Source organism: Calypte anna, chromosome 6 (assembly GCF_003957555.1).
Source record: "Calypte anna isolate BGI_N300 chromosome 6, bCalAnn1_v1.p, whole genome shotgun sequence".
In the NCBI taxonomy this organism is placed as follows: domain Eukaryota; kingdom Metazoa; phylum Chordata; class Aves; order Apodiformes; family Trochilidae; genus Calypte; species Calypte anna.
The window spans coordinates 35,013,316-35,040,704 of NC_044252.1; the positions used below are offsets into that span (position 1 = coordinate 35,013,316).

Genomic DNA, 27,389 nt, shown 5'->3' on the forward strand with positions numbered 1-27,389 from the left:
GGGGCAGGGGGCTGCCTGCCCCCCCACCGCCCCCGGGGCCTGCCAGGAAGCGAGGGTCTGTCCCAGCCCCTTCTTCTCGTAGGTAGAAAGTAGAGTGTCCTGAGGTAGCACTCCCATCCCCACTGCCCCCAGCCCCCCTCTCCTCAGCAGTGACTGAGCAGCCTTGGCCGGGGGCTGCAGCCCTCCTGGGCAGTTCCTCGGCCGTGCTGCCCCTGCCACCTATCCCTGCCCAAAGGCTCCCCACAGACCAGCCCTTCTCCCTCTGGTTTTACCACAGCCCTGCACCCTGCTCCGGGAGCCACTGTCCCCTCCCTCTATCCCAGGTCCCGGGAAGGTGTCCTGAGGCAGGAGGGATGGGGGCTGCTCTGGGCCCGGCCCCGTGCCCACCACCCCAGGGGCTGCAGGCTGTCTGTCGGGTTCATTTTATAAAGATTATTTATACAGTTTCTAAAGAACAGGGCAGAATTCTTAACAACCAAATAACCAGGCTCATTTGGAGGCCAGTTGCAAATGACAGACTCTTTTATAAAGGTTATTACAGCCTGTTTATTATATTTAAAGGTATGTACAGTAAAGGTTCACCTCTATGCCATGGAGCTATGCATGTACCTCTGAGAGGATGGCTTGCTATTCGTTTCTCTTCCTGGCTTTGAATAAAAGTTTGTTGGAAATCATAAAGTTGTCAAAGCAGTAGATCCATCTGAGTCGATTTTTGTATTTTCTTCCTTTGGGTTTTTATAGATGAGGGTTTGTAACATCAGTTCGTGATTTGTAGGTTTGCAAAGAATGATACTGGCACGCTATGAGTGGTCTGGAGTGTCCCACCAGGTCGGTGACACTTTGGTGCTGATGAGAGGCAGCTGCAGCACAAGATGCTGGAACATGGCTGTGAGATGCAGTTTTTTCCTTGGGCAATGTCATGCCTTGGTTTCCAGCTCTGTCTGAAAACAGGGAACAAGAAAAGGAATATAAGGATTGTGGAAATGTGAGCAAGCATCTTATATATGGCAACGCATTTGTTCATATATTTTGGATTTAATTTTAAACAAGTTCATTTCATCACTGAAACTTTCCTCTCCCAGCAGAAGGGTTATACTAAAAAAACAGTGAAAATCAAAGACAGCAATCATCTGGTCCAAACCACAGAAGAATGAACAATGCCGTGGATTGGCCCTATGTTTACCAGCAGCAGAAAATCCCACAGAGCTAAAATTGAGGGTGAGGGTCCCCTGCAGCTAAATATCCTGGCGAGGCGGGGGCACTGGGCTGCCAACGCTGGAAAAGGGCTCTGCAGGGAGAGCCAAGTTCAAGATCATGCACTGATCTGTCTCCTTCCTTCCCCAAGTCTTTTGAAGTCAGGAAGAGCCTATGTAGATGCTTTTTGCACTGAGATAAAGCAAGCAAGCACACTGCACCAACAACCATGATAATAACTCCAAGTACTGATGAGGGATGAAAGAGAAAAAAAATTGAGACATCCTCATGTTCCCTGGGGCTATTTTTAACAAGTTTAAGACAGAAAATTGTGCAGTGAAATACCAAACCACAGTGAGCTGTAGCTCCTTGCCCTCCCTCCACCACTGCAGGTCAGGGTCTCCTGCTGCCAGCTCTGTCCTGTGTTCAAACACCCCCAGCCCCACTGCCAAGGGCAGCCAGGCTGGTGGCCAAGCCCGGGGCTCTCCTCATCCTCACCAAGACCCCAAAGCACCATCAAAAGTGCCTTCAGTCCCAGCACTGCAAAGACACACCTTCCCTAGGGAATTATAAATACCCCTGGACTGACACCAGGAAGCAGGATGCTGTGAAACACCCATTTTGCAGTTTTTAAGGAGTTTCCTAGAGACATCTGGCCGCTCTCATCCTACCTGTGAACCAGCACTTGAGGGTCTGGTGGTCTTCATCAAACCTCCAGCACTGATGTTTCCATAGTTCACACCTTCACATAGCACCATGACCATCAGCTGCAGCCTCCTGACCTGGGCAGGCAGCACATTGCATGGTTCCCAGAAAATTAAAAAGTACTGGGTCATTTGGAGGCTACACAACTCCCATCCCATCTTGTGCAAACAAGGTATGTCACTGTAACAGCCACTTTTTATAAGAGTTAATGTTTGGTGTTTTTTCTACAGCTCAGTAACCTAGAAATGACAACAAATACCTGGCAATGTTAAAAATACACATTTATTACTCCACGTACGCAATGACTTCTCGCAGTATCTGCAAAAACACATATTTGTCATAACTTAAATATTCTGTGACATGGTAGAATCTTCATGCAATAAAATTACAGGTATGTATTAACATAAAATACAAAGATACAGTTCACATATATTTCTACTGAAATAATTCTTTAAAAAACACCCTACCAAGGCATCGGGATTCCAGCACTGTCCAAAGGCAAGTTCTTATTATTGGCCTCTTTGCTATTATTTTATTACTCTTATTCTCTTTTTGTTAAAGTATAGAGTAATAAAGAACTGGCAACAGAAGAAACATCAGGACCTGATTTGGCATTTGCTGTCTATGCAAAATTCCCAGTGAAGTCTGTGGAATACAATGGAAACACTTAAAAATAGCCAACTTTGCTAAACTTTGAAATACAGCACAGATAAGAAAACAATCTTATGGCAAGGAATTTAAGGAGTGTAATTTACAGATGATATAGACTTTTCACTGCAAATAATGGCACACCCTGTATAAATCTGTCATACAAAAAATACATGTCTTTAAATATTTATTTACAGAAAATTACTGTATCCTGCTTGTAGCGGAGACGTAAACCAGAGCTGCCACAGACTTGTGTCCAGCTCTGCACAAGGGGCTTTGGGGTCAGGAGTATTTCAGGACATCACTGTGAGCTTTGCTCACCCCCGGGGCTGCTTCAGGCTCTGAGGGAACACGGAGAGACCTGGGAGAGACCCCAGCCCCTCAGCAGAGAACCCCCCTGCACATCAGCCCCACGGCCACACCGTTCCTGCCCAGCAGGACAGGGTCCCACTGAGGACCCAGGCAGGTGGCCCTGACACACTGTGACACAGACACAGGGACAAGGACACGACACAAAAAGAGCCCAGAGGGCAGTGGCACTGTAGGGACAGAGCAGCCCGGTGCAGCAAAGCCCACTGTGGGGATTCTGACACTGAAGCCAACAAGGGTCTGCTTCTCATCATCTTCCTGCTTTCCAGTTACTCTTTTCTTGGAGTTTCTTCTCCAGGCACTGGCCATAAACACAGATCAATAAACCTGGTCCCCACAGGGCATGAGGGATGCTCCTCCCGTGCATTATTTAAGGTCAAAAATGAGTACTTCTGTTGTACTTACAGTACTTGGTTCTACTGTCTCAGGGTGTCTACTCCTCAGCACAACAGTCCTGGAAGTCTGTGTTCTGTTTCTTTTCTCAGTGAGAAAAGTTTAGAAAATATGTAAGCAGAATGCAGTTTTCCCCAGGAGATGTGCTGCTGGATTTTAGTGCTGCTTCCCAGGCAGCAGGAATCAGCCCCAAAAAATTTCCCCTGGGAAGAAGCAATTACCCCCTGCCCCTGAGGCTTCCCTGCTTTCTGCCAAGTGCTGCTTAGGAAGTTTTACACAATTTACACAGCGAAAGCAGTGCTGACAAGGGAACATAAATGATCAATGTGGGTTTGGGTTGAGAAACACCCATTCAGACATGAGCCAGTGTCCCTACACACCAGCCTTGTCCTCTAGGGCTATCTGTCTCTTGTCCTAAAGCCATGAAAACGTCTGATCAGACACATTCTACTGCACTGACAATATCTGTCCTGGCCCAAGAGCTTTTGGCTGAATAAGATCTATCTGTGTCTCATATATGGGACTTTTCGATCCAAATATAAGTCACTTGTCCATCTACTCATTTAAACTTGTGTCATTATTTCCAAAAAGATGATAAACAGTAAGACGAAGTTTACTGGAAAAAAAAACCTGTCCATACTGCGAAGTAAATAATCCATAACTTATAATTCTTGAATAAATACTTGGGTTTGACCCTCATTCTGCTTTTTTCCACATAAAACTGTGGAAAATAAATGTGCCATGTAAATTTTTTATATAAAATTGTTACCTACCACTTACACCTATTTCATACACAAAAAACAAAAATGAAGCAAACTTTGTCCTGAAAGAGTCTGCACCTGTTAAAAACATTTTCTACCCACTTTTGTGTTGGAGATCTACAGTCAGGATGCACACCCTGCATCTCCTAATGTCTGGCAGCACACAGATGCTGGAAAGTGACTGCAGCTCTAAGGAAACCCATGACTCACAACAGCCCTGTGCTACAGCAGGACTCAGGGCTTGTTTTTTAGCAACAGGAACCAAAAGCCACTACAGCAGATTAAGCAACTCATACAGTGAAGGCTTCAGAAACAAGAAGGAAAACAAAGCTGGAAACGGTTACACAGATCGCCTGTTTTACCAAGAAGTTAAGCCACGTGTCAGTAAATTATATACAGCACTTTACTTTACACTGAAAATAAAGTAAATCAAAGGGTGAAATGAGATATTCCCCTTTCATAACTGAGCAGTACTGAAAGGCCACCCACTTCGCCTTCAATAAATCTGGGCCTGTGATAAGCCACATCCACCCTGCACACAGACCCAAACCTTTGGTCTGCTCCACAGCTCCTTGTCACACAGAGCAGATGCCAGATGAAAGCAAAAATCTTAAATACATTCTGCATTTCCATGATGTGTTTAATCATTACCCAGCCCAGGAGAATCCATGGAGTGCACAAAAAACATTTTCTTGCCCTAAGCTGGGAAATAAATTCTGACAGGTGACAAGAAGACAAGGATGTGGCTGGGATGTCCTTATGCTGCAGGACTGACACAGAGCCTGATGCCACCCGCCACAGTCCAGAGAGGCTCCAGGGCTGCTCCCATCTACCCAGGGATTGTTTGTCCCTTCAGCAGCCTGTACCAACAGGGAATGGCAGAGGAAAATTCAAACCACCTCCTCAGCTTTCCTCCCTCGCCACACCTGCTCCTTGTTGTGCCCAAGGACGTCACTTCTTTTCTTATCTTACTGTGTTAAAAACATGTGCAGATCTGCAACCTGACATTAAGAAAAGAACAAGTAAAGAAGTTGATCTACCTCCTCCTCCAAGTTGCATAGCAAGAACCTTTACCCAGGGCAGGCAGGCAGTGTGCCCGAGGGGCGATGGGCTGGCTCCAGGAATGCAGTTCTGTAAGAACCGTGGTTTGCTACAGCTCGGCAGGCCTCGGTGGTGCCAGAGGACAGCCCGTGGTGCTCAGCAGAACCTGAGAAGGCGTTATGGGTGTGTGGCAGGCTGGGAAGCCGTGCCCAGGGGCTGCAGCCTAGCTGCTGCCTGCCGCCGAGCAGACGGAGCTGCACATGTTCAAGCTGGAGGTCTCGGGCTCAGGCTCAGCTTCCAGCTCGGCTTCGTCACTGGCCTCGGGAGGACACATGGACTCACTCGGCTGCTCCTGGCTCTTCTTTAGCCTGTGGGGAGCAGAGGAGCCCGGTGTCACCCAGCTACCCCAGCACCCGCAGGAGGGGTGGAGGTGTTGGGGCTCCTCCTGAGATGCCCACAGCACCCCATGCCAAACAAGAGGAGTCTTTCCAGAGCACGTGGAAAGGTCGTGACAGGGACCAACACATCAGCAGAACACACCAGAAATGCTCTGCCACAACCCACAAGGCTTCGGCTCTCAGCAGCACTGCCCACACAGACCTCAGCCATCAGTGCCCAGGGCAGCAGTCCCCTGGACACCCCCAACTCCACTCTGGCTGCTCCTGCTGCAAGTACAGACCAAACACGACTGTGTGCTTGGGCACAGGGCAGAGCAGCTGCTTAAACTCCAGCACCCTCACTGCCCACTCATGGCCTCCACGTGCCTCACCTTCACTTTCCAAATGACCACCCTCTAAAAGCAGGATGGATAAGAAGGGAAACTGAAGCAGTGTTCCATACATATGCTGAATCCCTACAGCATACTTGATTTGATGATTTGATGATTTGATGATTATAATCCCTGGTGATTAATAATCCCTGACTTTGCCTCCCTTGCCTCCCTTTTTGGTGGGAACTGCTATTCATATTGAGGCAGCACCTGAGCTCCTCATTTGATGTCAATCCCCCCAGGCTAAGCCAGCAGCAAGATGCTCCCAGCCTCAGGCCCTGGCACTCCAATTCCTAAGAGAAGACAGGAAAAAGGGGATTTTTTCCACTAAAAAATACCCCCCACACTTACTTCTCTCTGTTAAAGATGACAAAGTCTTGCTGGATAGCTTCAAGGCATTCTTGGAGATAGTCATTTTCCTGTTGAAAAAAACCAATACACATAAGCAGTCCCATCTGCATGGCACCCCTGCCTGCAGCACTCCTGCCCACAGCATGACATCCCTCCCAGCAGCATGCACAGGGCCCCTCAGCCACCAGAAACCTCAGCCCAAACAGAGGGTGAACAGCAGAACAGCTTTTGTGGCTTTCACCAGCAGCTTGTCCGACCTGTGAGTAGTTTCCCATGAAACACAGAGAGCACATGATTTTCCAAGTTATCACAGAGGTTTATCCCTGTGTTCTGGTTTTGGGAATGCTGCCTGCCCACAGGAAGGAAACCCAGTGCAGGAGGAGATCAGCCACAGCCTGCGCTCCTGCCTGCTGCCTGGGGACATGCCCTGGGCCCTGGACAGAACGTGCCCTTCACTCTCCCAGCAGCAAACCCTTGGAGGCATATTTGCAAATTTGCTTATTCTGGTCTGTTCCTCCCTCACTTCCTGATTTACTCTTCAGCATTTACAGTAAAGCCTCATTGATCGGAGCTCCAACTCCTGCTGCAGAGGGAAGGGATCCATGGCAGCAACTGGTGCAAACAACCAGAAAAGCAAAACCCTGCCCAATGCTGCTGGCTGCCCTCAGACAGGGGATGGTCCTGACCTCTGATTCTCATTTCAGCCTCCAAAATTCAGACTATGGTGAAAGAGTTTTATCAAACTTACTTAAGAGGAACACTAGTTGTTGGGAAGACTTCATCATGCACATGTTTTTATCATAACAAACCTGCAGTTACCACACTGTGGGAGTAACTCCTCCTGCCCCACACCCCCAAATTCAACAGCTCAGTCTTTTTCCTGGGCTGGGTGTCACTACCAAAAGCACTTACAGACTGTGAGCTGTCCTTGCTGTTATCCCTCGACTTGTTCTTTGCAAGCCTCTTCTTTTTCTTGTGTAAGGGCCTGGACTCCAGGATCATCTCCTCCAGCTCAAAGGTGGGGTCGCAGTGCAGGCGTCCCTTCTGTGGGGACACATGACATGGCACTGCACAGCCCACCACAGGCTTTCTCACAGCAAACTCAGGGAACCATAGAATTGATCTGCCGAGTTGGCAGGGACCCATCAGGACCATCAAGTCCAACTCCTGTCCCTGTGTAGGGCACCAAAGAACCACACCATGTTCCTGGGAGTGTCATTCAAACAGTTCTTGGCAGGCTTGGTGCTGTAGCTGCTTCCCTGGGGAGCTTGTTCCAGTGCTCAACCACCCTCAGGAACTGCTTCCCAGTCAGAAAGCCTCTGCTGGACACAGCAGTTCCTCAAACAACAAGCAGCAGCCCAGGCACAGATCACTCATACTCACATTGGGGACGAAGCCTGGCTCCACTCGCTTCTCACAGATGTCACTCCAGACCACGCCAGACAGGTACGCAGAGGCCTGGACATCAGCCAGGCAGGAAAAGCGATGCTCAGGGTTCACTGTCAGCAGCTGAGGAGAGAAAAGAGAAAGAACAGGAGCCCATCAGCACCCTGCACCTCAGAAGCGCTCAGATGGTGCAGGAAATAAAGTTATCTTTCAAATGAAAAGAGAGGAATTCCCAGTTTCTAAGATGCACTGGCCCAGCGGGAAGGAGATGTGGGACATGGAAGCTGCTCAGGCTGGGGCACCCTGGAACCTCAGTTCCTGGGGGCACTCTGGGGTCCATCCAGGCTCCCCAGAGCCACCTTTCAGTGCTGCCACCTGTCTCTGGTGCCCAGCAGATGGCAATGCCAACGCGCTGAACGTCCTCTGCTGGCACCACCGACTGCACTGCGCCTCCTTACAACAAAACCTCATTACACAAATTGTCCACCCAACAATCACTGATATCCAAGCCACTCACTTGCTGTCAGCACCCTGTTATATCCTTTTTAGAGCACACCCATCAGCTGCTCTGCTGAGCCCCCAAGCTAACACAGCCTCCACACTGACCCAACAGCCTTCCCGGGGGCAGCACAAGGAAAGCCACAGATGGTCCACTGGATATGGAACCCTCCTGGCAGTTCTGAACTGGGGCAGCACCAGCTCCTTCATTGCCCATGGCCATCTCAGCCACCATCACTGACACTTTAGGTTACAGGGGCCACGGGGGGGGATGAGGAAGGGCTCAGCTCTAGACCAAGTCAGATTTGATTGTGATACCAAACCCAGTCCTTTTCCTTCCCTTGCTATCAAACATCATGTACCTTGTTAGAGGGATAATGAATAAGCAAAACACAAGATTAATCTGTGCTCAAGCATCAGTCAAACAGCAATAACAAAGTCATAAAAATTAGTCCTGTTTAAACTTCACATTATTTATTAATATGCTGAAAATTTTCCACCCAGCTCCACACACTGCAGCTAATACTCAGTGCAAACCTGCCCACCAGGACTATTTACCTTTCTTAACATAGCAACCATGTCTTTTGACCAGGCAGATGAGTACTGAATGCTGACAGTGCTGAAGAGCTGAACCAAAGACTCCACGGGGTTGTTGGAGTGGATATCATACGGCCTCTGAGGGAAAAAAGAGAAAGATCAGACAAAATTCCTGTTCCCTTCTGCAGACATTCCAACAGTGTGTCCTGAGAGCCTGGACAGCCCAGGAGCCCTACCCAGCCCCGAAGCAGCTCATAAGCCATGATGCCCAGAGACCACCAGTCAACCTCAAAGGAGTATCCTGTCCCGCCGCTCAGGAAGGAATGGAAAATCTCCGGGGCTGAACAGAAAAGGCAAACACAACAGGTTATTGGGTGACTTTGGTTTGTCTCTCTTGCAGTTTTTATGTAAGTCAGTGTGTGAACCTGGCAGTTATTTTTATGCACGACTGCCCAAGGGGAGGCTTTGCAAGGCAAGGCAAGCCTCAGGAGCAGCATAGCAGCACAGCAGCACAGCAGCACCAGTCCTGCCTCTGGTGGTTTATCAGGCACATGGGCAGAGGGATGGCAGAGGGTCCCCAGCACCCACTGGGACAAAGCCCATCCCAGCATGGGGCCAGGGGGAAGGCAAGGTGGGATGGGGAGGGGGTGCTCAGCAACTCAGGCACTCTGGGGTCTCACTTTTCTAACAACAAGGCTCTACTGAATGACTTGGGCACATGCATTAATGAGCTCAATTAATTCAGACTGTCAGGCAGCATGCAGTGAGCACGCTCAAATGCAAAATACAGACGTAAGGAACCACTATTATTTCTTACCCATGTATGGCTTTGTTCCAGCTAATGCAGTTGCTCTTTCACCGTCCCTAATTATTGTTGCAATATTAAAATCTGTTAAATGTGCATGACCTTAAATAAAGACACATTTTAAGAAGGCGTTAATTGCAGTGCAGAACAGTGGCAATGCAGAGTCAGAATACATTTGTTTTGGATAGTGTAGTTCAGGCAGAGGCAGGTCAGGGCCAGACCCACCAAATGGCTATTACTGACCCTGGAGCTCTCCCCGGACCTCAAGCTGCTCAGGGGATTGAATGGGAACTAGCTGAGACCTAGTCTAGACCTAGACCCAGATCTGAGACACTGCAGACCACAGCCAACAGGGCAAGTCAGCTGAATGAAACCATAACACCTCCTGAGACCTGAGCCTGCAGGAAGAAAACATTAAGCTAGTTCCAAAAGTGCTGGAACACTTTCTCTCAGTTTCTACTTTCCCTGTCATCAGGGCTGAAAGTTAATATTCAGAAAAGGTCATTATTTTCAAGCCAGCCTGGCATCCAGAAGGCCCACCCACCTTCCTCTGCAGGCTGCTCTCTGCTCACCACCTGCAAGGCAGCAATGAAAGAAGTGTGTAAATCACTGGCTGCCTCATCCTGTGGTGCCCTCCCGTATATCTCCTTTGTTCCATTTGTGTTTGGGCTTTATACTCTGACAGACTGTCTTCATTTTATAAGATCCGCTCCTGGAAAAGAGGCCATTACAGGATCTCTGTAGTATTTCTGCCATGCAGGCCATCAGACAGTATTACCAATGATGCTCTCATGAAGGTTCCTGAACTCACCCCCAGAAAACAATGTATCTATCCTGAAGTGTCCATCCAGATTGGTGACCCTAAAGCCCCACAAAGCCATCTCCTATGCCCTCCCCTGCTGCCTGGACGACAGCTCTGGCATGGGGACCTGTGCACCTGGGCAGCAGTGAGGGAGGAGAGCATGAGGGCTCAAGGAGGGGGCTGCCCTGCCTGCATCTTCCCTGGCATAATGCCCATCCCTCAGAAGGAGCAGTGCCTTTTCCACATTTTTTCCAGATAGCAAGACATGCAGCGCTCAGGACGGTAACAAATCTGTCCCTGCAATGAAGGAGGCAGACAAAGGCAGGCAGAGAGATCCTACCTTGCTCGTCAAGAAGGATGTTGTCTGGTTTTACATCTCTGGAAAAGGAACAAGGTTACAGCAAGATGAAATCTCACATAAAGGATGATACTCAACAACCTGCAAAAAAGTTGCAACTTCTTTATTTATTAAAAAATCGAAACAAATAAAACAACCTCTAACACGAGACAAGTTGCCCAGTCCTTTTATGACGGAATAGAAATAGCTTTTCCTGGGCAAAAAAAAGTTGGAGCATCTGACTAGTTCAGGCATTGTTTCTACAGAAAATGAGTAACACAATATTGAGTCTATTTCTGCGAAAACCTTAGTGGTCTTGAAACCCACCCTGGAAGGTATCATCAGTCCCCAGGGCAATGTCAGGCTTCCCCCAAGCAACGGGGCAGCAGGCAGGAGGGTGCCCAAGACCGGCACAGCCCCTGGGTTCAGCACCAGCAGATCCCTGAGGCAGGGACAGAGGTGACAGTAAGGACAGCAGCACCCACCCCGGAGCAGCCAAGGGCAGGGCAGTGCCCAGGCAGCTCCTGCAGGGTTACCTGTGGATAATGTGCTGGCTCCGCAGGTAGTCGAGCGCCAGAGCCATCTCACAGATGTACAGCCTGACTGTCTCTTCTGTGAACTGAACGTTTTGCTGCAGGTGGTAGCGCAGATCACCACCCAGAAGCAAGTCCACCACCATGAACATGTCCTCCTCATCCTGGAAGGAGTACCTGCGGGTCCGGCCGTGGGTCAGCGAGCAGGCAGGGGCTCACAGACATCCCCATGACCACCATCTGCCAGCTTTGCTGAGACACCTTTTTAATTAAGCCAGCACAGCTCAAGCTGCTCTCCTGCTCTCTAACCTATTGCTACCACAAGCCGTGTTTCTTTTGAAGAGAGAAGTATCCTCAAGAACCCCCCTTGCCCTGGCACCATCACCCCCTGAGTGCTGCCAGGTAACCCCCATGGGAGGCAGAGCCACAGGCAGAGCTCGGGGCTTTGCTAGCCACTCACTTCAGAGAAACTTCGTATTTTCAATCATGACCAATATGACAAACCTATGCTTAAAATAGCTCTGCCTGTCCTGAAAAAGAACTGGAAAACACAAGTACTAATTTAACCACAAAACCCAGAAAAAGCAATTTATATTTACTGTAGAGTAAAACGCCTCTATAAATCTGCAGTGGATCCTGCAGGAGACTGACAGCAGCGAGGATACACTACCAAACAACACTCAATTGTTGTATTTGGTGACAGCATTTCTGAGGAAAGAGTATGTGGGATTGTATAATACTTCTGAATCACACTTTTCTGCTCTCATTTTAAATGTAGGCTTATTCTAAAAGTATGAGCTGACAGAGAAAAAACTGCTACAAGAGCAAGTTTCCTCAAGAATTTCATTACTTGTTGGGAAAAGTATATTTGCAATTGCCAAGATGCTGAAAGAATAAATATTAACAAAAAGAATGCAAACTGTTATCAATTTCCATCACTTTGGATATAAAACTTTCTGAATGTTCAGATCCCCATCCAGGGGGAAGGCAGAGAGAGGACAGAGGGTCCGGGAGGGGGTCATGAGCCTGACTGCAGAGGACTCATCCCAAACCAACCAAGGCTCATAGGATATAATGTACTATTTTCTAAAAATGTAAATTTCTGTAAATTCATTTGCTGTGCAAAACTGGATTATGACATATCTGAGCTCTAAAGGAACACATTTTCTTTGGCCAGTGAATGTGTTGTGAAGCACAGTTTTGTCCTTATTTGCTCTCCAGCAAAAGGTCATGCCCCTGATAATCTGAAGACATCTCATAACTTTTTTTCAGCAATTTCACTAAAAGTAGTTACATTGCAAATCAGTTAATATCAACTGTACTGTGTGAGCAGTGACAAAGCCCATCCTTGTTACTGGGTAATGTTTCCATTGCAGCAGCTCAGCGGGACATCCCTGACCCCTAGGCATGTGGGACTGAGGGCAGGAGACACTCACCAGAGATTCACCAGGAAGACGTGCTCGATCTCCTGCAGGATTTCCAGCTCTCTGAACACGTTGCGCACCTCGTCCCTCTCGATGCACTGCTGTTTGTTCATGTACTTCATGGCGTACATCTTCTCAGTGTCTCTCTTCTGCACAATGCACACCTGAGGCACCACAGAAGGGGAGGGAAAAGAGAGATTTAGCAAACTATTCTGCGGGCTCTCATCGGGCTTCTCACTCTTCTTCACCCTGCTCGCACCCACTGGCACCAGCCCTGGGATGGGTCCCTCTGTGGCTCACTGCTCTGATCAAAAACAATCCCAAGAGCTTTAGCAGAGTGACTGGGTTTGCAGCCTGCACTGCCTCTGGTCTGAAGCCCTCAGTGCTTCTGAGTGACAGTGATGCCTTAATTACCAAGGTAACTGTAGCTAAAAAAGTTAATTCATCAAGGTAACTATTTTTAGATGAACTAATGAAATTTCTGCATCTGATGTAATTAAGTTTGTCCTCTTGTAATTATCAGACATGTCCATGATTACAATGCACTGGATGTATGCTCTTTGAAAAAAGAAAGAATTTGGCATTGTGGCTATCCAGCCCCTCTGGGGGGTGCTGGTCTGGGGGTGCTGGTCCAAGGGTGCTGCAGGAGCTCCTTTGGGAGTAGGTCACATTTACACCACACAGGAGCAAAGAACAGGAGCTCCTGTGGGTGCAGAACACATCACCAACAGGCAGGAGTTGCCCAACTCTCCTGCACTTCTACAATCCTGCCATTAATAACCATATGCAATTGCTAACAGTGCACAATATAATCTCATCAAGGAGACATTACAGCAGGAAGGTGACAAAATAATCGGTGGTTATCATTAGCCTGATAAAAACATCCCAATTAGCAACACTCACTGCAATTATGGCGACTGTTCTGCAGCTATCATTGCAATTATGGTAAGGACAGAAAATTATGTGCTGAAATAACTCCAGGCTCACCTCAGCCCTCACATGAACAGCTCCCTGCTTGGGCAGCCTGACCTGAGCAATTGCCTCTGGTCCAACTCACACCTTGCCCAGAGGCAGGTGCTGGCACTGAGCAGGCTCAGCCCCATGGCCATGGTTTGGAGCATCCCAGGCCATGGGGTCACCAGTCCCCAACCAAACCACTACTTCCAACTGCCTGTCACTGCAGGAGCCAACCTAAAGCAGACTAAACTGGCCATACATTTAGTAAGCCCGGCATAAATATATTTTATAAATTCTTTAAGCAGAAAAGATACAACAACATCCCTGTAAAATATGGTCATTGCTATGCAGCTTCCCTAAAAATAAGCTTTTGACTAACAGCCATCCAGGCACTGAACAACATTCTCTCCTGATGTCAGCTTATTTCCCACTGTGGCTAGAAGCCCATTAATTTCTAACTATTTATTTTTTTAGCTTGTGACTAGCAATATCTTTAACAGGTATTGCATTGTGTATTTACATCATTTGCTTCTCACTTCTCTGCAGGGAAAATGGAAACCTGGTATAATAAATGAGAAAATGATGAAAACTTCTTGTACTCTGTAATCATAATAAATAGTTTTCTGCAATGGAATTACATCACCTACATAAAAAGCAACACGAGTTTCAAGCACTCTGGAAATTTCTGTTCTTTGGAAAAAAACACCACTGTGGGTGTTGATGGGAAGGTCCTTCTCCTGGTCCTTCTCCAGGTCCTTCTCCTGGCAGGGGCAGCCCCACGGGATGAGTTGGAAGTGGGCAATCTGCACCTGTGGGCATCAGGGCCAGTACTGGTCCTGCCCTGACCAGACCCTGGGCTTAGGTCCAGTGCCAGAGGTCAGAACCCTTTGTAAAACACCCCTGGCTACAGACATGCATCCCACGCACAGTCACTGCCCCAACACGTATCTTTGTTTTTGTGTGCTTCTCCATTCACGCATCTGTTCCTGGGGAAGGAATAAACATCTACTCAGTAACAAGTCAGAGTGGCTTTTCAAATTAATCTCATTCCATTTCAAGCTGATCTACAATGCGAAGCAACACAAGAAAGCAGAAAGAAGAGACCACTTTGTCCTCATCCCACATAATGCGGTCCCTCGCCACACAAAGGAAATTTTCAGTGGTTAAATACAGCCATTAGAAAAAATTGTATGTCACGCTGCCAGATCCACGAAGCAGAAGGCAGGCATCAGCTGGTAGGATATTGCTCAAGACATGGCACATAAAAGATTTAATAGAGTCCCAGATACCCTGAACATTCAGCTGCTGCCAAGTGGTTTGCATCCAGCTGCCTTTGCTTTCACTGCGCTGGAGGCACGGGGGGCTGGAGCCTGTGCCTGCCACCCGGGACACGAGATGAGCATTTCACATATCCCACTTCCACCTCTCTATATGGAGCCCCGGACAGTGACAATGCCTGTATTGTCACCATAGCTGGCAGCTTCTTCTCATGGAATCTGGGACAATCTCAGTCTTTGCTCACCAGCCGCAGCTGTCGCATTAATTCAGAGACAAACAGGGACTGCTGACCTAGGTGATACTAAAAAAGTAACAGGCGGGGAAAAGTAACTCTTGGCTTTGTAACACCCATCTTTAAGGTAAGAGTTATCATTAAAAAGTGCAGCACTTGAGCAGAAGTGAACTGGAGCAGGTCCAAGGCACCACTCAGGGCCAGGCTTGCATGGAGCAGCCAGCCTGCCTTTGGTGCTCCTGGGTGGGGAAACCAGAACCCATCTGCTCAAGTATAAAGTAAATTAAAAGGTGCAAAGTTGCAGTGAATGGGAAATGACAGCGATCCTTAGGTGACCCATTCAACAAATCTGCCTTCACATCTCCAAGAGCTGATTTTGGTTTTGATCCCTAACACCCACCACTCCTTAAGATGTTTTTCATGCACTCTTTCAACTTTGCTTTTTCCCTGCTGAAAAGTTATGCTTCATCACAAGATTGATGAAGCACTGGTTTGTCAGAACACTATAAATCATTCAAATCTCTTTAATCCAGTGCTGCTGTTTGCTACAGCCAAGTGGTAACAGTAGCTGATAAAACTTTTATACGTATTAAGCCTGCTGGTGTTTTCAGGTTGTGTCAACACTTCCACTGAAAAGCCTTTTCTCAGTTGCTCCTGCTAGAAATAAAAACCTAAACTGAAAGCTCAGGATGGCACCCCAGCATGCCACTCATTGGTGACCCCAACTCCACTGCCTTGTGAAGGTGTTCTGGTCTCACCTCCAGCACCCACCTCCTTGATGCCCAAGAGGCCCCTACAGAACCTGGCCTGCACTCCCTGCTCAAGCAGGAAAACACATCTCACAGAGACAGCAGGCTCACAGCACAGCCTAACCCAGGCTTGCACAGATTGTATGTGCTGTGAGAACAAACCCCATTTCTGCCTTGCTGTTGACATAAACATCACACAACCATCACGCACAAACTGTGTCAGGAGATGTTCTCCTTGCTAGCACCTGCACAGAAAGTGGGATACTGAGCCCCTTCAGCTGGTTTTATGGAGTATTTTTCACTTTTCCTGCAAGAATTCGTGAGAAGGGGATGCAAAATGTTATTTACATGCTCTGAATCCTACGATTTAAAGCACTTCTATGTGGTTCAGATTCAACACTTGCTTTCAATGTCACACTGAGAAAATAACATCTCGTCAGACATTAAACAGACATTTCTATAATTGAGTTTTGGATATGGGCAACTATTTGACTTGCAGCTCCAAAAAACCAAATGTAGACCTCTTCACCTCCTGAGAGACATAAATCCAAATGAACATGGAAAAACTAAAGAAGTGACAGCATATCAACCTAAGGAACAAAAAAGGAGAGAGCCTTTTTCTTTACTTTATTTGTCCTCATTCTCCACCCTCTCTCTTCTTCATGCCAGCTATACAGTTACATCATTTGACAGAAACCACAGTCAGACAGCTCTACATCTGATGTCTTTACTAAATTTTAAAACAAAAGGTGTAGTCACTTTGTATCACCCTTTGGTCAGAGCCCTGAGCAAGTATGCTCAATGTGCAGTGGCTCAGACCTGATGACCTTGTGGATGTAGAGGAGCAGACCCTTGCTGGGGAGGTTTCCAGTGGACAGGAACTGTGTTCCTCACCACAGGGACAGCTCTGCCAAGAGCAGGAATGGACAAATAGGGAGATGAGCTCTGGAGCTCTCATGCTTCCTGCAGAAAGGCTGTTTGGCACCCATAATATTGTTTAAAGAAGAATGATGAGAAGTCAGACCAAACTGCAGATATCCCTGAAGACATCGTGACTCATCTCCTTTCTGTCTTTTGGATGGACCCAAACTTGGATCCAATGTTTACTCAGCTCAGAAGCACTCCAGCAGATTTACACAAGGTCTGGAACCCCAGTATACAACTAAAGTGAACAAGACTTCCTATGGGAGGCACATCTTCCTGTGGCTGGCATACAAGGCTTGTTTTTGGAGTCATCTTTCATTACAGCCACGATTACATTCTGGGATGTTTTATACGCTGGCCAAAGAGGCAGACAAAATGATTTTTTTTAGTAATGCATTTGATAAAAACTTAGGAACAGAGAGAAATCCAATTATTCCCAGTGAAGAATGGAGGGCTTTATTTAATCTCTGAACGAAAATGGATGTTGAAGCTTTTCGTGATCCCAAGGCAAGAACACTCCCTGTGCTATTTTGAAAAACCTCATCACTCATCTCGAAGCGGCAGAGCTGGGCAGCGGCACTGAGAGCGATGTGGCTGAACGCCTCTGTTCCTCTGCTGCTGCTGCTTCAACATGCCTCCCGGGCACCCAAGTTTCCATTCCGTGCCAAAGTAAATAAATAGAGCTATAGTTTTTCAGCTAAGAAAGAAGGGGACACTCACATTTCACACTGCAAAACCCTCCAGAGGAATACAGTGCTACTTGCAGCCAAATGCTGAATCTGCCACTGGCAGAAGCTTGTGCCATGGTGCTGATTTGTTTACTGCCAGATTGCTACCAAGGGATCTGCCCTGGTAGACATCTCCTCTGGTGAAAGCCTCTGCTCTGAAACTCCGTGTATTTCAGCATCAAGCCCAAAGTAGTGCAAAGTAACACTGAGAGCCATCACACCGCAGAGGCCTGTACCCAAGATGCCACCAAGCTGTGAAAAATGGGCTGGTTCTCATTTAACCTTCAGTGTGGTTTGGTTTAACTGCTCCCTTTGCTGGATATGAGTGATACATATTTTATACTGCCTTGCCCTTTATCTAGAGGTATTTTTAGAACTTAAAAAAAGAATTTTTAGATAAAAATTAATAACATAGCACAATTATTTACTGCAGCTCTGTGAGTGAACAGAAGGATTCTTGATGGATTTGTACATAAATAGTACCTAAATGGGAGGTGAGAGTAAAAAGCTGAGACACAAAATACTGTTCCTTTCTTTTATTTTCTTTCTTTAAAAAATCTCATGTGTTTACCATACAGAATATTTTCCTGCAAGAAAGGTAGAATTCCTGATCATAAAGAAAAAAAAAGTTTATCACAACTGTGACAGGTGAATAAGAATAAAAAAGTATAAACCATAAGAAAAGCAATTTGTAATTGTCAAAACAATACTATGGTTAAGGTTCTATTTCAGAGAAAAAAATCTCCAGTTTGTATGAAAATGGAAAGCACTGACTTTAAAATGCATCACTGTTTTAATTCCTAATCGTTCTATTTTATGAGACTACAGAAACAGCCAGCATCGTTGCTATCCACACCACATCAATACACACACCCAGGAGTCTGCAGCAGCTTGGGATGGACCTGCAGCAGAGCTGGAGCTGGCCACCAACACTGCCAGGGGAGGGACAGATGGAGAAAAGCACTGCCTGGGGACTCAAGCACCCAAAAAATCACATCCTCTTCCTTATGCTGCTCACAAACCTTGCTCACTATTTCCTGGCCATTTTCTCAGAAGCTCTCAGATCACGACAAGCTGAGCAGCTTGACCTTTCCCTCTGCCCATTCTTCTTTTCCCTGTTTCCCCAGTGCTGAAGCAGTACTTACAAAGATGAAGCAAGAGACAAAAAAGCAGTGGGTGCCAAAATGACAGAACTGCAGCCAGGTCAGGCTTGAGAATAAGTCATTTCTGCCTCTTCCCCCCTAAATCCACTCATCTTGGGCAGAGAATGGCATGAGAAGCAGAGGAGTCACAGGGCACAGCTTCTGATGGTGTGCTTGGGCATGGCAAGAGAAGGTTTTCTCTCCTGAGGAGCTGTGGGGTCTCCAGGATGCTCCATGTGCAAACAAGACACACGTGTTCACATGCGTGGCAGAGTTCTGCACACACCAGGCTCTGTATGCCAGGGACCCAGCCTGCCCATCCACTGCAACGGAGAGAGGTTTTCTGTGCCTGGACAAACACTCGTACTGCTCTTGGATTGATTAATTAATTGTCTGAATGTGAGGAAAAGGAGAAAGTAGCCTGCAAACATCACTGAAGTGGGGTGCTGCCTAGAGTAACAAAAGAGATCCACCCCATAATGCTTTGGGTAAACCCAGGCAATATTCACTTTAATAAACCGCTCTAAATGCACTTAGGGAATATTTGCTGTATCATGCTGATATAGTCATAATTTCCTAAGAACAGAGGACATTGTTCCTTATCATTTCTGACATTAAGTGATTTGTAATTGGATTGTCCAGCTCTGAGCATTAACAGAACATCCCAGCTGCAGCTTGTACAGATCCACAGACAATCCAGTTGTCCAGCATAGCTTCAGTTTTATCTTTACCAAATCCTGCACCTGCTGATGAACCATCCCATGCTCTTGGTTAACCATCTGGTGGGGGTGTGCTGTGGGATGGCTTGGCATGGTACAAACTGATGCAAAGGCTCATCAAACTGAAGCCATTGAGCAACTGGTATTAGTATTAGCAAAGCAGGGCACTTTCTGCTTGCTTTTCAAAGCCTGGCCTATGCCAGCCATGTCAAACCAGATCCTGGCAGGTCTGGACCCCACTGCCAGGGCAAGGCACAGCCTCCTGGGCAGCTTCATTTGAGCAATAGTGCCTTGAAGATGATTAAACCTATCTCTAAGAAGCAAAAATTGGACAAGTTTTGCAAACACTCTGGAGCCACAGTTCAGGAGTACTCCAGTCTCTTCCAAAAAATCCATTTCTGAGTTCCCTTTTCCTTCATTTGGTATGGTCCCTGTCCCGAGGTCTGTCCCAAGAGGTGCACAAAACACCAGTGGAGAACAAATGCCTTGCTCAAAGCCATCCAGGCAGTCAGAGCCTCACAGGTGCCATCACTGGGAGATCACAGGGTGTCACAAGTTTCACGGGTCACTCACCAGATGGACACTGGTTCCTAAAAACCTTCCTGAATGTGGGCAGGGAAGTACTGAAAGCACCCAAACCAACTCAACTTCGCATACATTTCAAACAAGAGTTTTCAGATAGGTCATTCTAAGTTATCTGCAGTTAAATGCAAGTTGTAAATGTAAAAATCTTTTCTCAGCATCAAAGAAATTTTGCATATTGACATAATTATCCAGAAAGATGACAGATGAATCATCTCAGCATTTTGTTGGAAGTGTATATGCAGTTCTGATGACTGATAGACTGCTACATGCTAGACTTAACCTTTCTTTAACATCAACAGAGAAGGAAGCAGCCATGAGGAGCAGTTCTCTTCAAAACAAAAAAGGTCCTGCCCTGAGACAAGAATATTTCTTTCTCCTTTTTTGTTCTGAGCAGAATTAATTTTCCAACACCAAATGCTGCTGCTTAACAGCATAAAACCTCTTTTCCCTGGAAAGTTCACATTGAGAAGTATGAGTGTTCTCATACAAGCTCGGAAAATAGCTGCTATTTTTTAATCAACTTTGATTTAGGTTTTGGTCTGACAATGAGCAGGAGTCACAAGACCCTGAGAGTTCCTGTTTTCACCAGGAGTGCCTGGGGAGACTTTCCCCTGCGGTTTGCTTTGCCTTTGCAGCACTACCCTAGGGAAGGGCCTGAGCTTGCATTTATCATTCTCCATCATCTAACATAACCTCAGAAACCTGACAGGGCTCTACTGCCAGCTTTCATGTCTTCTTACTCCAGAGACATGCCCACAAATGTGGGTGACCACACTCTCCCCAGCCTACCCACTACTCAATATTAGACTTTGATCAGCCCTGGTCCCACACGGACTTAGAACAAAGTCAGGAAGGAAGGCATATGGGTAGGCTGTGGCCACCTTCTCCCACGTGCTTGGCAAAAAAGCCTGTTAAAAATAAACAAGAACTCTTCAGCATACCTCATCTCTGAACGGGAAGACCTGCTGTTCACATCATGTCACCCAGTCAATCACCCAGAACAACTTCAAACACCTCCCTGTCATCCTGTCCCCCCTGAAAACCTACAAACTGCCTCAGGAACCAGAAAATATCATAACATTTGCTGTAAAATGGTAGTTTAAAATACACCTGTCTCACCAAGATGCCAAGAATTAAAGCAGAGCCAAATGGCAACAGGTATTTTCCTGTACACATTTTTCTGACGTTTACTTAGCAGTCATTATGTGACAATAAACCCAGCCCATTTCAGCACCATTCCTGTTCCAATAAGCTGTAAGTACATAACAGCAGACACCTGATAAAACATCCAGGCAAACTCGAGACCAAGGGTTCAAGCCTACCTTGCCAAAGCTGCCCTTCCCAATCGCCCGGAGAATCTGGAAGTGGTCAAAGTTCACTAAAAGGTAAAGAAAAAAAAGAATTTAGATTTGTAAACGCTTTACTACAAAGAACTGATATTTAAACAGAATATAAGGAGACAGCTGAAGAGCATTGGTCAAGCTTTTGTTAAAAGTCACAGCCTCCTGGGGAAGACGCAGGACAGCAGTTGTTATGCTTTTAACAGTCTGGTTTTACCTGCTCAAGGCAGCTTTCAAACAGGTTGAACCAGGTTACTAAGTGGTTTAACACAGCTCTGACCTGTGCTGACACAGAGCCTTTGAGAGGTACATAAGTGTGTCAAGAAAGTCAGAGCACCACCCGGCCCCATCACCCGGCCCCATCACCGCCTGCTCTGGCCCCATCCAGAATCAATCAGGAATAGTGGGAGCAAAAAATTCACTATAAATATTCTGAGTCCCACTCCCAGACCTTAAATAAATGCACATCTGTCATCTCAGAGGATGAATCAATAGCCCACGCATGCCCATGGAGTTCCTATTACCCTTTTGTGCTAGGCTTATATCCAAAACATTGTTTTTGTCGCTTTTGTGGGACATTTTCTGCAGGAGAACTCAGAAAACTTTGCCAAATGAAATAAAAAACAGAATCTGGGCCAACCATGTATCTCCCCTCACTCCATAAGCAACACAGAAAGGCAAATGCACTATCTCATCCCCTGGGATGCTCCAGGAAACTCCATTAAAGACCACAACAGGAAACCAATACCACCCCATCCTTCTGACAGCCACCAGAGACTCCTGAGAAAAGGATCAGCTCCATGGGTGGTGTGTCATCTTCTTATCACTCCCTTGCAGCCACAGCTACATCTTGCTCACAAATATTCTTTCCAAAATCCAGAACTTCAGCACTCACAGTGCTGAAGCATCTGGGACCATGGGTCCCACCTTTTTCACAGGCCAACCAATCTATTAATCGAACTTCTGTCCCTAAGAAATACTCAGAGGAAACCCAGCCATGGCAAAAACCTTTAGGGAACAATGTTTTCTAGGCAATTAAACCGTGTGCAAGTATTCATGATCTGCCATCGCTCCAGGAGGACAGTTTTTGACAATGCTTTATTGTAATGTTTGGAAAATTGTGTAAAAAAAACATTGCCACTGAGAAAACAAAACCAAAAGTGCCATTTCCATGTATCCATGACTACAACTGATCCAGCAAGCATGCTCCAGTCAGCAGTCAAGAAACAAATCTAGATATGAATATTCACCAGGCTGAGATGTCACTTTGATTAAATTAAGTACACAGTTCTGTGTTCACATCTGAAGATGTGAACTTCAGATAATGTTAGATGAACAGGCACAGACTGGTTTTTTTCAGTTTCACTCCTTTCTTCAGGAATCATTGAGCAAGCCCTCTAAATAAAAAGCAAATCTCAACATTTGGGGAAGAAAGTCATAGTAGCAGCATGTTGCTTTTTGTGCACAACACACTGGATTTCTAAAAATGACAAGACATCACTCCAGAATATGTGATTATCCCTAAAATAGAAACCCTGAACCTGCCTGGAGCAATTACGTATGCTCCAGAGACTCCACTTTCTGAGAGCTGTCAGGAGAAAGCTGTCTTTCACCCACAGCCATCAGAGTTGATTATTTGGGGGTGCCTGTTGGAGCCTGAGTCACAGATGCCAGCGGGAGGTTTGATGCCAGGTGCTGCCAGGCAGCAGCAGGGCACAGCTGTGCCTGCTCACAGGACCACCCTCACCCACTGCTCTGCATTCTGCATCCCACAGTGGTGACAGTCACAAGCTGTACCTACAGAAAAGGTTTGGGCTTCAGGTTGGAGTGAAGGAACCCACCAGAGAGGCAGAGGGACCTGAAAACCTACCTGGGATGCTTTAGGAAGCATTTCTTTTCCAAGAGGGTGGTGAAACCCAGCAACAGGCTCCCTGGAGAGGTAGTCTATGCCTCAAGCCTGGCAGGGTTTGAGGCATCTGGACAGTGTCCTCAATAACCTGCTTTACCTTGGCCAGCCCTGCAGTGGTCAGGCACTTAGACTAGATGATGATTGTAGGCCCCTTCCAGATGAAACGTTCTTCTACTCTAGTCTGGTCTAGTCTATTCTGCAATGTGAATAGGCAAGGTGAGGGAGCACAGCACCATGGCACAAGGACTCTGACTTACTGGTTGCACCACAATCCAATGCCATCTGTTGTGCTGAATGCCTCAATGGGTATTTTGTTACCTCCTTGGGAAAATAACTATGTTGACTCCTCCAGCAGCTCGTTATCAATACAGCACCTTTGCAGATACTTGGAAGTGCTGGACATAAGAAGATGGACAGTATTTGCCACGACAGAGGACTCATCTCATCCTGACTCTGCCTGGCATCAAGTGACAAACCATGAATCACAAATAAAGATAAATACCATGTCCTGGATTTGCTTAGTTTTTGCTTTGGTTTTGTTCTCAGTCTGCAGAGAGTCACAAAAAGCAGGATGGCAGAGGGCTTCATGTGCCTGCTGGACCCCACCGAACCTCACACAGCCCAGTCCTGCCCAGCCCACTTCATAAGGGAGGGCTGGGCCCTGCACTGACATCTCTGTAATTAAGATTTGATTGCAGTCACAAAATGTTCTGTGTGATAAAGCAGATTGGACACATAGCTTCTATTTTCTAGCGAAATAGCAAGACTGAAGAATAGCTCTCTCTGCAAAAAATTCTTTATCCAGGAGGATGAGTGTGCCTCAACGTGAGATGCAAAAAATTACATTTTTTCTTTACTACCTTAAAATTGTTAATGTTTTCAATATTTTTGTTGTTTATTCTGAATTTATTCACAAGATACCTAAAAGTCTGGCAAGATAAAAGGACCATAAATCTTCAAATACACAGAGTACACCCAGTGAGGGTTCAACTTCAGGATCTGGCACGTATATCCAATAGCAGGAAAACAAGGAATGCAGTCAGTAAACCCAATATCAAATATCCTCAAATGTGGGGAAAAACAGAAAATTCAAAACCATGTTTTAAGGATCAAGCCAGCCTTTCACTATTTATCTGCAAGTTTTCCAGCTTCATCAATAAACCCAGGAAGTTTTAATTCCAGGAATGACTCTACAATGCTAAAGGCCTCAGAAACTCTTTTTGAGTCTTGTAATAGCACGTTTGTAGGGCCAGTCCAGCACCATCAACCTTCTCTTCCCATCAACGCAGTTCTGTATGTTGGCATAATTAATAGCATTTGTCTCCCTATTATATTGCTGCAGACTCGCTTTGGAAGCCAGCACCAGGGTAATTGATGTGGAGCCATTAATATGTGGCCACAGTAACCACAAGCTTGCTGCCACAAAATGCCAAGAGCTTCAGCTCAGAGGAGGAGGGAGAGTTACAGCTTAGACAAAATGTCACAGCATCCATGGATCCCAGGCAGGAAGGAAAGGCCACGGCCAGGATCGAGGGAGGGAGACAGGGCAGACCTAAGTGAACTGCAAAGACTGAGAAAACTGGGGAGATCAAAGTGATGAGGTAAAGAACCTCTGGAGGAAACACGGAGTATCTGATGGAGAGAGGGAGCCCAGGGGGTGGGAATAGTACCAGTGTCCTCCCTCAGCCTGACACCCCCAAGCACAAGGCGTCCCTGTGTCTCCGACTGGAAGGCTCCATCCACATGGCACAGAGCCCCCGTGGCCCTGGGAAAAGCTCAAGCAGCATGCTGGGGCCCCAGCATTGCAGGGGGATCAGTGCTGCATATCCATCTCCACAGAGAAGATTACATGGGAGAGCAAGATGGAAATGCAGTATAATGTGACTGGGGCAAACCCAAGTGAGCATTAACTACCCAGGAATTCAGGGAATGCTGGTAGAGAATGAAAGAAATTAAAGGTGTAATACAAGCTATAAATGAGCCCCTTTAGAAACTGAGGATTCAAACATACTATTAGGAAACAAGTTTGAAGTCATGTAAAAACAGTGAGTTATTCCATGATTAAAAATTAATCTCCATAAGAAATCAAATACACTATGCAAAGGAACTGCAAAGTCATTTTAGGAAGACTGGGTTATTGATACTGGGTACAATAACGTTTGCATTGGCTAGAAACCATTCCTAATTAGTGCAAAAATACTGCTTACGTGGGCCAGAAACCCTTCCAAAGGAGAACAAGAGCACTACCTTCATCTGCTTCATCACCACCCAGCTCAGGAGGCACCAGAGATGCCACAGCCCCCCGTCCCTTCTGTTCTGCATGCTTTACAAATGCTATTTCTCCTAGAAAACCTATACCAGTTTGTAATAACAGCCCAGGGAGGCCAAGGGGTTATTCATTAACCACCCAGCTGAGCTGGCTGTGGGTTCAGGTAACCAGCACTGAGTTGGAGGTGGTCTTGGCCACAGTGCAGGAGATGAGCCTGTGCCCTGGGTACAGTGGGCAAGTGAGGACAGTCACCTCTCCATGAGGTGCCCTCAGCCACCTCCCCACTACCTCTTGTCTGCATATTTGTCTTCTTTACCCCAGAATAGAACAAGAGGATCAGGAAGGTCACTAGGGACACTGAATTCAGGGACAGTTCCATCACTACAAGAGTCGATTTTGCCAGGGGAACAGGGTGAAAATGAAGGACCCAGACCTCTGGCAGTCACCTCCTCCTATGTCATCAAGCAAGGTGTCCTGCCTCCAGTGCCAGCCCTCCTCTCTAGGGACCCAAACCCAGACAACCAACTCCTACATTCTGCTCAGATGGTAAAAACTACCATTAAAATGCACTCTAGCATTCCTTCCTTGAATGCATGGCATTTTGCATTAGAAAACAAATCTAATTAAATACCAAATTCATCTTCCATCTTTTATCAAGCTGACAGGCTGGATGTGTACTCTAGCCTTTAGCTGCTTTGTTGCTTTTCCCCCCACACTTCTACAGCATAGAAAAATTTATTTCAAGTAACTAAAATTGATCTACCAAAAAAAAAAATTCTTTATAGCATGTTTATAGTAGCATAACACTAGCAGTAAGCAACTGCTAAATGTTACTTAATGGTTTTGCAACATATGTTATCAAAGATAAATGGATGACTTTAGGTGCCTTTTAAAATCTTTAGGTGGCACTGTGTTCAGGGCTGTGCTGTGACTGCTGAAGAACTTTGCCATTTCCATTGGAAACTGGAAGCTGGTGAGTTGTTTTGCTCAGCACAACAGTCTGGGCTCTGTCTGCTGGGCTGACTCCCAGCCCCAGGAAACGTGTTCCTGTCTCACGGGGGTACCACACACCCTGGCTCTGCAGAGGCAAGGCTTGCTGAGCAATGCCAGCTTAATACAGGGAAGGGATTCTCACAGGCCGATGCAGTAATCAGAAATAAAATCCAGCCATTAAAGAATTATACTGTTTCCAGAAAAAAATGTGTTACTCTTATAGTCAGCCAGCTCTGATCCTCTGCATTTTGTGGGAAGGTAATAACTTCAGATGAACCAGAGGCCCAAGAGGACTCGTGTGCTGAACCAGAAAGCACAAGGATGGAGAAGGAAATGTTTAAGTTTGTAATAAAATTTGGGATGTAGAAGTTCATGAACCGCCTCCAAAAATAAATTAAAAGGTATAGGAAAGAAATGGATCTTCTGAAAGTCCAATAAAGTGATTTCATTAGGAATTCCTTTGATGCAGATGTTTTTTTCTCTCTGGGGGACGCAAGCCTAGTCTCATGGGACCCAGCTCATCATTTCCTCTCCTTAAACACAGCTCCAGATAAACGTTTCTTACACAGCCAGCAAAAGAGGTTTTATGTTACCACAGCCTGCTCAGAGAAATCCTCCCTTCCCTATTTTCTTCCAAAAGTCCCCCTTGCATCCCAGCTGTCCCAGCTGCCCAGGAGAACCATCCCGCAGGGTGTGGGGTGCCCAGGACACGCCAGCTCTGCTGCTGCTGCACTGATTTCACTGCACCCTCCTCCCCAGACCTGCTGCCTCATAACAAATGGATGTTGCAGCACTCCTCAGCCTCCACATTTGTGAAGAAAACCTGCACTGAACCCTCCAGCTGCATCTGAAATGTAAAATATTTAAGCCTGTCCAGGGATGCTTGACGGATCCCGGTCACATGAGCATGCAGCAGAGTTTGCAGCTAAGCTTACACAAAACAGAGGTGAAGTGGAAGGAGGAGGTGAAGAGGAGGAGTGCCCCAAGAGCTGCCAGTGAGCAGGTGTTCCC

At 46.6% G+C, this 27,389-nt stretch overlaps 1 protein-coding gene across 1 annotated transcript in view; it reads right to left on the reverse strand.

Moving 5' to 3' along the window:
• Positions 1 to 4,482: 4,482 nt before the first annotated feature.
• Positions 4,483 to 27,389, reverse strand: part of STK32C (serine/threonine kinase 32C) — a 41,587-nt gene continuing 18,680 nt past the window's right edge. The window contains exons 2-12 of the mRNA XM_008497478.2: positions 21,190 to 21,245; positions 12,566 to 12,717; positions 11,133 to 11,306; positions 10,600 to 10,637; positions 9,470 to 9,559; positions 8,889 to 8,992; positions 8,674 to 8,790; positions 7,615 to 7,740; positions 7,144 to 7,275; positions 6,232 to 6,299; positions 4,483 to 5,479 (exon numbers count right to left, since the gene is read on the reverse strand). Of these exons, the coding sequence (XP_008495700.2) occupies positions 5,335 to 5,479; positions 6,232 to 6,299; positions 7,144 to 7,275; positions 7,615 to 7,740; positions 8,674 to 8,790; positions 8,889 to 8,992; positions 9,470 to 9,559; positions 10,600 to 10,637; positions 11,133 to 11,306; positions 12,566 to 12,717; positions 21,190 to 21,245 (1,202 nt within the window). The 3' untranslated portion in view covers positions 4,483 to 5,334. The remainder of the gene's footprint in view (positions 5,480 to 6,231; positions 6,300 to 7,143; positions 7,276 to 7,614; positions 7,741 to 8,673; positions 8,791 to 8,888; positions 8,993 to 9,469; positions 9,560 to 10,599; positions 10,638 to 11,132; positions 11,307 to 12,565; positions 12,718 to 21,189; positions 21,246 to 27,389) is intronic.